Below are 14,030 nucleotides of genomic sequence, written 5' to 3'. Positions count from 1 at the left end.
GGGGGGGGGGGGGGGGGGGGGGGGGGCGGGGGGGGGGGGGCAAGTCAACTGCCTTCCTGGATCAGGATTTAAGAGCCTAAATCTATTTATGCACTTATATGGAAAGTATCCCATTACCTGCAATTAATTATCCCACAGCATCCCATGACATATCAACAATAGCATACACCAAACTGAAATGTCACTGAATATCACTGAATTTCCAAAGAATACCAATTACGAACACATTTTATATATTCAATGAAACTCATCAATGCAATGTAATACTTTGCCTACAGTACCTATACTCAACCACCTCTATGATCTGTTTTTATAGCTGAACAGAATAAATATGATAATGCCTGTGTTTTTGTGTTATAGGGGATTGTGTATATGGTATGTAATGGTATGATAAATATCAGTSAATTATTCTACAGTAGAGCTGTCATTTTATTTGTAAAGTGATGTATTCACGTGCTTGGAAAGCAATCGAGAGAATGCACCTAGCAGAAACTTAAGGGCCAGCCAATATTGAACGGATAGGAGATTCAAGAGCACTGTGTACTACTGAAAGGACAAGTATTAGTATTCATAGATATACTGTAACAGTGATGGAATTACAGTGGACTACATGTTTCAAGTTTATCTTATTACACAGGGTCTAAAAACGTCAGCTAAAGTTATTCACACAATGTATAAAAAAATCATGCAGTGTTTAATCAAGTAATATACTGCATTTGTCATTTTTATGAATATGTGCAGCTGTATTTTATCTTAGGAGAATACGAGAGTTGTTATACATGTTATATTTAAAGTAGTTACAATACAACTATCAACTCAATTTCACACCTGTTTCCATTCAACCCACTTTGCTTCAGTTATGTACAAAAGGTATTTTTCTCCATTGTGGTTTTACTTTTACATAGCTTTTGTCAAGTGAACTGCTATAGATTGCTCCAGTGAGGAACATACTGTGTAATTTGAAAATGTACACACTGACACACAAAATGTGTGAAAATAAAAAATATATTCAAAATATGGCATGCCAAAATCTGTTTCTAGTCGAATTAAACTGAGGATGTACAAATACCCAGGCATCCAGAGAGCACTATGTACAGTATCAGCCCCTAACACCACATCCGGGCAGACATTGATGTAATATATCTATTTATTGATACTTCATATCCTCAGAGCTCATTTTGCGTAACTGATATAACCTTGGACCTGACCTAGTATACAGTAGCTCGCTTTTCATAGCTGAATGAGCACTACCATTATCATGTTGAGATGAAGTTACATATTAATATCACTCATCCAAGCCATTTCACAAAAAACAAAGATGTACTGTAACAGACCAGAATATAATCAACCTGTTAAATGATAACTTATTGACTACTAAAGTATGGCTGTTTCACATGCAAGGTGTTGAATTTACAAGAACACTGGTAATACTGTATGCTGAGTTTTTGTTGTAAAGCATATCACCCTTAAAGTGGAACAAGGGGTTAATCGCAGTCAATACACCTACGTAAATCCTACTCACAGTATGTAGCCTACTCCTTGACTCACAATCACAGGCTTGTATTTTCTGCTGTAATAAAAGTGTTGCAATTTCCATGTTAAAATAAATGTAGATTTTTTTCTATTAAATAATTTCAACAAATGTCTTATTTTGTGTGTTATTGTACTTAGGCCTTAAGTCATCGTTTGTAGATATTGAAAGTTAGGTCTTAAAAAAATGTACATCTTCATGAGATTCTGAATGATCATTTGCCAGATTGTTTTAGCATGCCATGGCCATTATATTCCTGCCTATTTGTTAAGATATGAGCTTGTGTGCAAGTAGTGCAGTCATTATGCATGCAATGGTGTGCAATGCGCATACACTTTATAGCCCTAAACAACAGCAGTTCCAACTAATGATGTAGCTACATTGTTATGTAAATTAACTGGTGCAGAGGCAGTGGTTGGATATAAAGCAACAATAAATCATCCAACGTTTCCAGCCAGTCGTCTTTTTACATTTTTTATTTAACTAGGCAAGTCAGTTAAGAACGAATTCTTATTTACAATGACGGCCTAGGAACAGTGGGTTAACTGCCTTGTTCAGGGGCAGAACGACAGATTTTTACCTTGTCAGTTCGAGGATTTTATCTAGCAACCTTTCGGTTACTGGCCCAACGCTCTAACCATTAAGCTACCTGCTGTGGACTATCCATTACAAAATCCCTGCACCTGCAGACATGGCCAGAATTAATAATGAATGTTGTTTCCAATGTGCAGGTTATATAACATAACCAATAGTACAGTTCATCAACCTCAATATCCGTCATGGCCCGAAAAGAGAGAAAGAACGATGGGACATTTTTTAACCATTGCCTGGCAAGGACAACATGAACCTGGAAGAATAATTGCATGAATGAGAACTACGAAATAAACCCACCGATTCATTAATAAGTGAACCGTACTGACTAGATCCGCCTGTCCCATGGGTCTAATACTTCTCTTTTCAATTTAAAATGAAAATGCATGTTGCTGCCTAGTTGTGTGTCAGCAATGGTGCCATTGTTTAGGCCAGAGTCAAATCTGACATAGGACAATGTGATGAGGCTAAACAGTTGTGACATCACTGTGTACTGAATAAATAAAATGACCAAAATTTAAGTATCATCTAGCTCCAACCAAGAGGTTTATTTTGACTAATAAGCCACAGTTTCACATGTTCTAGCTCAATACAGACAGGGTCACACTTAATGCACCTATAAAGAATCAGTTGGCATTAAAAATAATGGCACTCGCAGGAAGTATATTTTCCAAGTTTAAGGTAGAAAAGTGGTCTGTGGATGCCAAAGACACAACCCTTAATATATAAACATTTGTGACTTTCAAAAGTCTCCAGCAATACATAAGACTTTAATGATACATAATACAAATAACAGGGCAGATAGCAAACGCAAATAATAGAAAGATGATGTCAAAACTGTAACTAATATACATATATATACACATATACAATTGTTAAACAATTGTTTATAGACAGATTATTTCACTTATAATTCACTGTATCACAATTCCAGTGGGTCAGAAGTTTACATGCACTAAGTTGACTGTGTCTTTAAACAGCTTGGTAAATTCCATAAAATGATGTCATGGCCTCCACAAGTCTGGTTGATCCTTGGGAGCAATTTCCAAATGCCTGAAGGTACCACGTTCATCTGTACAAACAATAGTACGCAAGTATAAACACCATGGGACCACGCAGCCGTCATACCGCTCAGGAAGGAGACGCGTTTTGTCTCCTAGAGATGAACGTACTTTGGTGCAAAAAGTGCAAATCAATCCCAGAACAACAGCAAAGGACAGTGTGAAGATGCTGGAGGAAACCGGTACAAAACTATCTATATCCACAGTAAAACAAGTCCTATATCGAGTGGTTAAAAAACGAGTTTTAATGACTCCAATCTAAGTGTATGTAAACTTCCGACTTCAACTGTACATACGCACATGTATGTATATACAGCTCTGGAAAAAATTAAGAGACCACTGCAAAATTAGCAGTTTCTCTGGTTTTACTATTTATATGTCTTTGGGTAAAATGAAAWTTTTTTGTTTTATTCTATAAACTACTGACAACATTTATCCCAAAATTCCAAATAAAATATTGTCATTTAGAGCATTTATTTGCAGGAAATAACACATATGGAATCATGTAGTAGCCAAAAAAATGTTAAACAAATCAGAATATATTTGATTCTTCAAATAGCCACCCTTTGCCTTGATGACAGCTTTGCACACTCTCTCAACCAGCTTCATGAGGTAGTCACCCGGAATACATTTCAATTAACAGGTGTGCCTTGTTAAAAGTTAATTTGTGTCATTTCTTTCCTTCTTAATGAGTGTGAGCCAATCAGTTGTGTTGTGACAAGGTAGGGTGGGTATACAGAAGATAGACCTATTTGGTAAAAGACCAAGTCCATATTATGAACAGCTCAAATAAGCAAAGAGAAATTACAGTCTATCATTCATTACTTTAAGACATGAAGGTCAGTCAATACGGAAAATTTCAAGAACTTTGAAGGTTTCTTCAAGTGCAGTCGCAAAAACCATCAAGCACTATGATGAAACTGGCTCTCTTGAGGACCGCCACAGGAATGGAAGACCCAGAGTTACCTCTACTGCAGAGGATAAGTTCATTAGAGTTACCAGCCTCAGAAATTGCAGCCCCAAAAAATTATTCACAGAGTTCAAGTAACCGACACATCTCAAAATCAACTGTTCAGGGGAGACTGTGCGAGTCAGACCTTCATGGTCGAATTGCTACAAAGAAACCACTACTAAAGGACATAAATAGGAAGAAGAGACTTGCTTGGGCCAAGAAACACGAGCAATTGACCAGTGGAAATTTGTCCTTAGGTTTGGAGTCCAAATTCAAGATCTTTGGTTGCAACCACTGTGTCTTTGTGAGACGCGGTGTGGATGAACGGATGATCTCTGCATGTGTGGTTCCCACCGTAAAGCATGGAGGAGCAGATGTTATGGTGTGGGGGTGCTTGCTGGTGACACTGTGATTTATTTAGAATTCAAGGCACTTAACCAGCATGGCTACAACAGCATTCTGCAGCGATACGCCATCCCATCTGGTTTGGGCTTAGTGGGACTATCATTTGTTTTTCAACTGGACAATGACCCAACACACCTCCAGGCTGTGTAAGGGCTATTTCACCAAGAAGGAGAGTGATAAGTGCTGCATCAGATGACCTGGCCTCCCCAATCCCCCAACCAAATTGAGATGGTTTGGGATGAGTTGGACCGCAGAGTGAAGGAAAAGCAGCCAACAAGTGCTGAGCATATGTGGGAACGCCTTCAAGACCGTTGGAAAAGCATTCTAGGTGAAGCTGGTTGAAAGAATGCCAAGAGTGTGCAAAGCTGTCATCAAGGCAAAGGGGGGCTATTCTCAAATATAAAATATATTTTAATTTGTTTAACACTTTTTTGGTTACAACATGATTCCATGTGTTATTTCATAGTTCCTTATGTCTTCACTATTATTCTACAATGTAGAAAATAGTAAAAAATAAAGAAAAACCCTTGAATGAGTAGGTGTGTCCAAACTTTATATATATATATATATATATATAAAATCATAGTTTTTTCATCTTCATGGAATTGATCAGTTCTCTCATCACCGCCATAGTCTCGGTGTGCTGTTGCTGCAGAAGGCTTCGCAGCTGATTAAAGCGCTCCTCTGCCCTCCTTTCCCTCTCCTCTTGCAATAGTTTGTCCTCCTCCCTATAACCCTGAAAGGCATCCAATATATCTGCCATCCTCCTTCTCTTCCGCCCACTGGGTCTAACATGGAGGTGGTTTCCTCTATGTGAAGAGGAGAAGGAGGCAGAAGTGGAGGGGGGACTGACAATGTCAATGGGGCTCGCCGGCACCTCCACAATGTGTAACAGATTCTGGCTTATGTCCTCAACCCCTGCATCTGCCTCAGCATCTCCCATGCTGCCATCAGGCTCGGGGGAGTCTTCAAATAGTTGAAGGCTGAGCCGGTGGCCTATGAGGTCCTGGAGCCTATTGAAGTAGGCTGGAAGCTTCCTCTTGGCCATGTCAGCCTTCTCTGGGTTGAGGACGTACTCCTTGTACGCCCTCGACAGGTTCTGCCATTTCTGGAAGCATCGCTCCCCTGCCTGCTCAGGCACATCACTGATGGGGAAGCCTTGCTCCTTCAGCCTGCTAGCTAGGATCTCAAAGATCCTCTTGGTTCGGGTCTTGTTTTCCCTGATCAGTCCCTGGATCTCTGGAGAGCTGTACAGCTCTACTAAAGCCTCCGTTGCCTCAATGTCCTGACTAATCACTTTCCACTCCGACCACACAGGCAGGGACCCACCGTTCTCAGCAGCTAGAGACGTGGATAGAAAGACAGAGAAAAATGAAGAGTTATTACACAAAGACTGTCAATGATTTTGAAAATGGCTGCGTCCTTTTCAGTTATAGGCCAACTGCTAAGATTCAACGTCATAACACGTGTACCTCTGTCATCCCCCAGCCATGACCTCCTCCTCCCCTTTTGGAGTTGATTCTCTTCCCTCTCCTCCACCGCATTTGACTGGAGTATCTTGGGATGTGGGAACCGTTCGCTCCTGGACTTCCTGGCTAGCGGTTCAGGCTCAGTGGTGCCTTCATAGACTCCAATCTCTGACTCTGGGCTGGAGGTGGAGGGGATACCGAGGTTGACTGGATGGCCTGATGGGACTACAATAGCATAGAGGGGCAGGCTTGGAGTTGGTGCTACAGCTTTAGGCTTCAGCTTGGTCAACACCCTGGCTGGGGTGTCAGCAGCAGCCAGCTTGGAGCTCAGCCTCTGGCCCATGAGTGCATGGAACTGGTCAAAGAACTCGGGCTGTTTCCTGCGTCCAGCGTCAGTCCTCTTGGACGCCAGCACATAGTCTTTGTACGTGCGCTCCATGTTGCGCCACTTTTGGAAGCATCGCTTGCCAGCCTGCCACGAGTTCTCACTGATCAGGAAGCCCTGTGCCTCCATCCGACTGGCAATGATCTCAAAGATATGCTTGGTTCTGGTTGTCCGGTCGTTCAGTAGGCCCTGGATCTCTGGGGACCCGTAGTGCTCGATGAGGGCCTGGTTGGCCTCCCGGTCCCGGGCTGTAACATTCCAGGGGCTTGACCACACTCGTGAGTCCTTTTCAACTGTTGTGGAGGGAGACAAGATGATCATTCAAAACCCCAAGTTTAACTTGATCAGCCTCTGACAGGTAAGCACCTTAAAACTGCTTATAATAATATAAACAAACATGTAATCATTCTTACATAATAAAATGACAAAATCCTCTTTATTAACTATATTTGTGCGTAAAACGACATGCTGATATATGAAGTATTAATTTCAAAAAGGTGACCACTGGTTTGATATTGCCATTCATTGTTTGAGCTTCTGCATGTATTTTGCAACATGGCTCCCCCTGGTGGTCAAAATGTTATACTATTGAATTTCTTAGAATAACTATTTAGGAGATCTTAGATCAGTGATATGAGTAGAAAAGTACACACATTGTAGCACTCTGGAAAGCAATAAAAATAAGTTTGGTAGTTAACTAGAGGGCTGGCAAAGGGATGAGGTAGGAGTGTTACCTGTGGCCAAGTTGCTATCAATGGTGTCCTGGGACATGCGGTGTAATCGGTCCATGTAGTCATCACTGTACCATACCCGAAGCCTCTCTCCCACTGACAGGTCACGGCACACCCGGAAGTAGATGTGCTCACCATGCTGGAASGCTGTCAGGTTTCGCTCAATGTCCTCTGAAGAGTTTCGGACATACCTCATCCAGTTGGCTTTGGTTTCGTCGCTACCATCAATGGATTTGTATGAGTTGTTTTTGTCCACCAACTAGGGATAAAAATCATTGACATAAATACATAGATGCGAGAGCCTTAAAGTTACACATGGTGCATGAAGTTAGGAAGACAATTTCATGAGTCATACCATATACTAGTGAAAAGTGAATTGCAAAACATAGTAAGGTTTGTGGATTCAACTTACCATCCAGGGGAAGAAACYAGAGGACTTGTCCTGTGACACCACTTCACCCTGGTAAGGACCGAATAGTGCCCCCCTAGGAATGTCTTTGTCTACGCAGTACACGTCCACCTCACTGCCTTCCTGAATGACCTCAATGCCACTAGGGGTAGTAAGGGCGGCACGGTTTGGGACGCCCACTGGCACAGGGGTGTCAGGCACAAAAACTGGAGGGCCGTGTGTGGGGCATTCGTCAATAAAATATTCTTTGCACTCTTCACAAACTGTAAGGCATGACAAAGGTACATTTTAAGCAATATAATTTGAAGGTAAAATGTACAATTATTTTTTAAATTACAGCAATGATGCATGGATGAAAAAACAATACCACWGCAACAATAGAAGTTGTAGAGTACATTTCATTAGCAATAGAAATGCAATATTCACATAAAGAAACGATAGGCCTAGTGGCACTGGGAAATGTATCAAAGTATCAGAACAAATGAAACARTYAAACACAGTTCAGCTGCTCTTAGTCATAGTCTAAGGCTCTTAGTGYGAGTCTGTGTGTAAAGGCACTGGACAGAAATAGCTAATACTCACACCAGAAGTAACATTTTTGGTCTCTTTCAATGGTGAAAAGCAAGTGGTCGACTTTCAATCTCTGGTTGGCTCCCTCTGTCTCAAAGGACTCAATGTCTTTTATTTCACTATAAGATTATAGCATATCACAATCAAATCAAATTTTATTTGTCACATGCGCCAAATACAACAGGTAATACAGTACAACAGACCTTACAGTGAAATGCTTAGTTACAAGCCCTTAACCAACATGCAGCTTTAATACATTTAAAAAAAAAATTGTTTATACTTAACACTTCTTTTTCATAAAGAGCAACAGTAAAATAACAGTAGTGAGGCTATATACAGAGAGTACCAGTACAGAGTCAATGTGCGGGGGCACAGGTTAGTTGAGGTAATATGTATGYAGGTAGAAGTAAAGTGACTATGCAATCTCTGGATGAGCGTCAAATGTTTTATTTTTATAACTGCACCTGATTAGCATCCATTTATTCAAGTAACCTGCAAATATGGGCTATCAAGGCAGCAGATATTAAAACAGACTAGGCTATATGAAAACCAGTGGAGGCTGCTGAGGGGAGGACGACTCATAACAATGGCTGGAATGCAATGGTTATCATGTGTTTGATTCCTTTCACTCCATTTCAGCCATTATACTCTATTTCAGGCACATTTTATGAGCCGTCCTTCCCTCAGCAGCCTCCACTGATCAAAACAGCAGATCATTGATTAGTAGAGGATAGAACACATAGCTAATACTAGGCTATCCAGCAGATCCAACCCGCTTGCTTACAACTGCACTAGGGTCAGACAGGCTTTCTGTGTAGATTAATACACATCAGAGTTGGTGSGAGATATGGCTCGCAAAACGTACCTCAATCCAGGGATGAGGAATGTGTTGAACTTCCGAATTGTCCCATTATCCCAACTGTTACACAGAGACGATTGAACAACTGCTATTTGATTTTCTCTGTATAACAGTTGGGATAATGGGACAATTCGGAAGTTCAATGCATTTCTCATCCCTGGATTGAGGTACGTTTTGCGCGTCATATCTCGTGCCGGCTCTCCGCTGTTATTTTATCAGTCTTTCAATGTCTCAGTGTAACAGTTGGGATAATGGGACAATTCGGAGTACAACACATTTCTCATCCCTGGATTGAGGTACATTTTCGGAGCCATATCTCGGGCCGGCTCCGCGGTGTCTTAATTTACACAGGAAGCCTGTCCGACCCTAGCCTGTCTGCAGCTGTAAGCAATCTGCTGTCAATCTGCTGGCTACTAGGCCAAATTGATTCATATTACTACTTGGTGCATAGTTCTGCTTCTGKTGAATGGTCCTGGATGGCARGTGACTCTGCCATTGTGCATAGGTCCCCAGACTCCCCACCTCAGCATACCATGTCAAGTCTGTTGGTAGAAAAAGAATAATATAATGGCAGTTCATGAATACAATTAGTCCTAGTATTTAAAATAAACTCGACATTCAATTTCAGTCTGGCAATGGCAAAACCATAAATGGGACCACGGCACTTGCTGTATGAGAACGTACATGAGTTCCTATTGCCGCTGACAAATATATGTTGTAAATTAGCTAGTTRGAAAAAAACAAAAACAGCAAGGTACGATAGCTAAAGATACATGACTATATCATGTAGTCATCTGGCTTTTTAACCATTCTAATTAAAATAAATCTAGCATTTACGATGTGGGTCAAATGACATGTTTCCTGTCGGAATGTTTCGATAGAAAGGAACTTGAGGACTTCCGGATTCTGTCCTCGGCTGGAGAACGATGATTTTCCCGGAGTTTTCAAATGGAAAAAACGAATGATACAAATTGRCCAAGACCCTGTGGAAATCCTGAGTTAGTTGAAATATTTTCATGTTATTGCCGTGAATCGAACGTCTACTTGAAATATGTTTGATATCCTAATCGTAGTATCATGTTCACACTGTCGTCGACTGGTTAGCCAGACAACAACAATGTAGCATGCATGGTAGCAAAAACAGTAGMTTGAATTTGTTAGTTAGCATCATCACTGCCACCAAGAACAAATAAAAAAGCGTTAACGTTCGTTATTAACTAGCTATCAAACTAAATAACTACTGTTTCTAGAGTTCTGATATATACTCAAGCCTGTTCGAGCTAACGTTAGCTACTGAAATCATAGCTTGCTAGCTCGCCAGTTAATAGTTGGCTTGTGCTTCTTCATAATAATTGTCTGCCTGTGTCACAATTCATTGACAAACTTACTCACGGTCCCATGTCGACGTGTACTGTTTCCAGTTAAGCAGGCCAACTTTTGTTAGTGAGCAAATTCTGTTAACGTTGGCTAATGGTTTTGACAGGGGCTTACATTAGCGCTGAAATGTGTTGCCTTGTCCGCGCATGCGCAGGCATACATATGTTGTCACRACAAAGCTTGCCACCCGCCAGGTCACGTATGCATGTCACACACAATTATTGATAAACGATGGCCATAAATCTCAGTTAGCTATATTCCTATGCTATATTCCTATATTCCTACATTGTATATGTGGCTGCTGTTTCTTATACAGTACTGTATCACGTTATACAAGTACTGTATCAATGACAGCTTGAAACACAAATCAAGGAGATAGGTTTCAACTTCCAATGTARCTAGTCATTGTAAATGACATCCAAAACGTGTATTTTTGTGTGTCATTGTAAGCTAGTCATTGTAAACGACATACAAAACATTTGCATTTTTAAGAGTSTACATTTTGTGGCTACAGAGAGTAGGATGGACTCTCTGGGTATGAGGGGCCCATCCCTAAACCAGGACTTCCTACACAGTGTGCTGAATGCTGTTCCCCGTGGACTGACAGTGGGCCCCTCTCTAGCAAATGATGGCCAGTTGGGGCTCTGGTGTGTAGGACATGCTCTGCAGAAAGGGATGCTTCTGGGTGTGGAAAACCAAAGCAACACCTTTGACCAAAGTGAAGACTTTACAGAGGTATGTATCAGAGTGGTTGTGATGGCGGAGGCACACACTTGCTCAAGTTTCTATAACATTGCACATGTATTGAATGTAACACATTTGTTGTCGTCAGAGCTTGATGGAAGAAGCGTATCAGACGATAATCAAGGGGMATCTTTGGGACAGGTGCTATTGGATTAGGTAGGTGTCTCTAGGTAAAGAAGAATAAYCCAATGGTTGTTTTTTTTGTAGCACTCAKCTGTATCAAACACATTAACATKACKGTCACATTGAATTTGGTCATTGGGAGAGAGAAACCCTCTTTGTTTTATGCAGATTTGCCTGTAATGCAAGGAGAAAGGATGAACAGAATGTTACTGTTCATGAGGTGGATGGAAGTCTCTGTCTAAGGGCCTGCAAAGACATCAACCCAGGGACAGAACTTCTGCTTTGGAGTTTCCTAGCTGATCCTCTGGAACACGATGGAAGCCAAGGAGGGTCACTAACAACACCAGGCAAACCTCGCAAACAAGTTACACCTCGCAAGTCCAGGGAGGAGAGATCCCCAGGTGTAMACTCCACGGAGCAAGAGCTCAAGCTTACAGGTAGCCTGACACCCACATTCTTAATACACACAAATACATTTTTTTTACTAATAAGGATGATGTTATGAAATGATGACATTTTATATTTGGATAGTGGTTTCTGAAATGTTACGTGGAAGATATTTGTATGTCTTACAGAGCCTGAGGAGCACACTGAAGATTCAGACATGTCAACTTCTCCACTGGGGTCTACAGAGTCTATGGTGGTGGAGGAGGARAAAAGCCAGGCTGGAATCAAAAGGACCAAACCTCTTATCTACAAAATGAAAAAGAGATGTGTGAGAGACTCTCATTCCAGGGGTGAGAAAACAATGGAACAGAATGGAGAAGTTGACCCTGGCAAAATAATAAAAACAGAACGTTTCATTCCAGAAATAACCAATGTGCCATGCTCTAATGAGGACAAACTTGTGAGTCCTGCAGACGAGCCTCCAAAGAGCAGTGAAGAACCAGGTAATGTGGTAAGAAAACCCCAGGAGGAACAGGGGCCACAGGTTGTCAGGGCCAGTTGCAGACTGGCTGCTAAACCCAGGAAGGTGCATTCATTAGTCGGCTGCATCCACAAGCGTCTTCAAGGGCGCAAAAATGGGTATCTGGATCGTCAAGTGACATTGGAGGTTACGTCCAGAGTTGGTGATGAAAATGGTCAAGCTTGCCAAGAAACAGACATAAAAGGTAGAGAAAATATAAGCTCAGATGAAATCTCAAAGGATAGTGACAAAGGGGGGAAGAAAGACCCGGAGGAGCTTATGACAGCTCCAGACCTCTTTAACATCAGGGAAAGGAGGTATACATGTGACGAGTGTGACAAGAGTTTCTTCCAGCTCTGTCACCTGAAGAAGCACAAATTCACTCACTCGGACCTGAAGCCTTACTTATGCACAGAGTGTGGTAAGAATTACAGCTCCCAAGAGAACTTCAGGGCCCACCTTCTAATGCATAAGGGAGAGAGGCCATTCAAGTGCCAGCAGTGTGACAAGAGCTATGGCCTGAAACGGGATCTGAAGGAGCATGAAGTTCTTCATACAGGAGAGAGGCCTTTTGTCTGCGATATCTGTGGGAAGGCTTTTGCCCGYCGGCCTTCATTACGTATTCATAGAGAGGCCCACCGCGCCAAGGAAGAGAATTACCATGCTCCTAAGCTCAGGTGCCCTGTATGCGATAAAGAACTGGCCAATTCGGGCTCCCTTAGGAATCACATGCGCTTGCACACAGGAGAACGGCCTTATGCCTGTCCCCACTGCAGTAAGACATTCCGACAGCGGGGAAACCTTTTGGGGCATCTACGCATCCACACAGGGGAGAAGCCTTACAAGTGTAACCATTGTAATCAGTACTTCTCGCAGGTGCCTGAACTCCGCAGACACCTCATATCACACACAGGGGAAGTATACCTCTGCCCTATATGTGGCAAAGCCTTGCGGGACCCCCACACCTTGCGGGCCCACGAACGTTTACACACAGGGGAGAGACCTCACAAGTGTGAGGTGTGTGGGAAGGCCTACACCATGGCCACCAAGCTACGCCGTCACATGAAGTCACACCTTGAGGAGAAGCCCTACAAATGTCAGGCATGTGGTGCTGGCTACACGCTAATGCAGAGCTTGGTTCGCCACCAGCTCTCCCATAAAAAGAGAGAAGATCGGACATCTGGGGAGCTAGCTGACGCTCTGGCAGCTCTGGAGTCTAGCCACTCTGCCCCTGCTAGAGGCAGACCTAGAAAGACCCCTCGCAAGAAAGAGGTCAAGCCATGGGTTGATGTCACTGAAGAGAACATGGAGAGTCAGACAGTAGTGTATGTTCAGGCCATCGAAGACTTAGCCATGCCTAACTCAGGGGAGGTTATTGTCAGCACCTATGACTCGTATCATGATAATGCCATATCTTCTGTGGTAATAGAGGAAGGTTTGGAACAGGATGTGGGCCAGATCCAGCTAAATGAGAATGTCATTGAGATAGTTGTCTCAGATTCTAGTGATAAGTGCATTGTGGTAAGGGAGCACAAAACACACAGCAACCTGGTGATTCTACAGGGAGAGGATGGACTGAGCTCTGTGGCAGAGACAATAGAGATAGAAACAGGAGTTTAAAACTGCAAGTCACACCATTTTGCTTTCTGTTGCTGTTTTTATTTGTTTAAATCTTCAAATAAAACCAAGAATGTGAAGAAAATGTTTTGTTTTGCCTGCTAGATGTACTTTACCTAAAATAAGACAATAAGCAGTACTTATTTGGAAAATACATTTGTCATGAATATAAAATATGTTATGTWATCACCATCAGGATACTACGAGTTAAAGATATCAGCAAATATTGRCTCACATCTGTGGTGGATCTTGTCTAGCCACTATCTACAGCRAATGATATTTTCAAGGACTGTGCTAAA

At 42.0% G+C, this 14,030-nt stretch overlaps 2 protein-coding genes across 5 annotated transcripts; one reads left to right on the top strand and one right to left on the bottom strand.

Annotated features, from left to right (window-relative positions):
* Positions 1 to 2,644: 2,644 nt before the first annotated feature.
* LOC111969224 (uncharacterized) lies at positions 2,645 to 10,483 on the bottom strand. 3 transcript variants are annotated; one of them, XM_070445372.1, is made up of 7 exons: positions 10,352 to 10,483; positions 9,401 to 9,505; positions 8,117 to 8,223; positions 7,538 to 7,797; positions 7,129 to 7,384; positions 6,013 to 6,687; positions 2,645 to 5,881 (listed from the first exon to the last, which is right to left on the bottom strand). In XM_070445372.1, the coding sequence occupies exons 2-7, from the start codon at positions 9,457 to 9,459 to the stop codon at positions 5,121 to 5,123; spliced, it is 2,118 nt and encodes a 705-aa protein (XP_070301473.1). In that variant the 5' UTR covers positions 9,460 to 9,505; positions 10,352 to 10,483; the 3' UTR covers positions 2,645 to 5,120. The 3 variants fall into 3 exon arrangements, with proteins under 3 accessions (XP_070301473.1, XP_070301475.1, XP_070301474.1); XM_070445374.1 differs by having other exon boundaries at positions 9,404 to 9,505; XM_070445373.1 differs by having other exon boundaries at positions 10,356 to 10,483.
* Positions 9,859 to 13,816, top strand: LOC139028307 (zinc finger protein 408-like). 2 transcript variants are annotated; one of them, XM_070445361.1, is made up of 5 exons: positions 9,859 to 9,961; positions 10,855 to 11,075; positions 11,173 to 11,240; positions 11,376 to 11,644; positions 11,783 to 13,816. In XM_070445361.1, exons 1-5 carry the CDS (start codon positions 9,925 to 9,927, stop codon positions 13,732 to 13,734), a joined length of 2,547 nt encoding a protein of 848 aa, XP_070301462.1. In that variant the 5' UTR covers positions 9,859 to 9,924; the 3' UTR covers positions 13,735 to 13,816. The 2 variants fall into 2 exon arrangements, with proteins under 2 accessions (XP_070301462.1, XP_070301463.1); XM_070445362.1 differs by having other exon boundaries at positions 9,885 to 9,961; positions 10,916 to 11,075.
* The last annotated feature ends 214 nt before the right edge of the window (positions 13,817 to 14,030 follow it).

This window comes from Salvelinus sp. IW2-2015, linkage group LG10, assembly GCF_002910315.2.
Source record: "Salvelinus sp. IW2-2015 linkage group LG10, ASM291031v2, whole genome shotgun sequence".
Lineage (NCBI taxonomy): Eukaryota > Metazoa > Chordata > Actinopteri > Salmoniformes > Salmonidae > Salvelinus > Salvelinus sp. IW2-2015.
The sequence above is the reverse complement of the archived record's forward strand: the minus strand, read 5'-3'. Positions and strand labels throughout refer to the sequence as shown.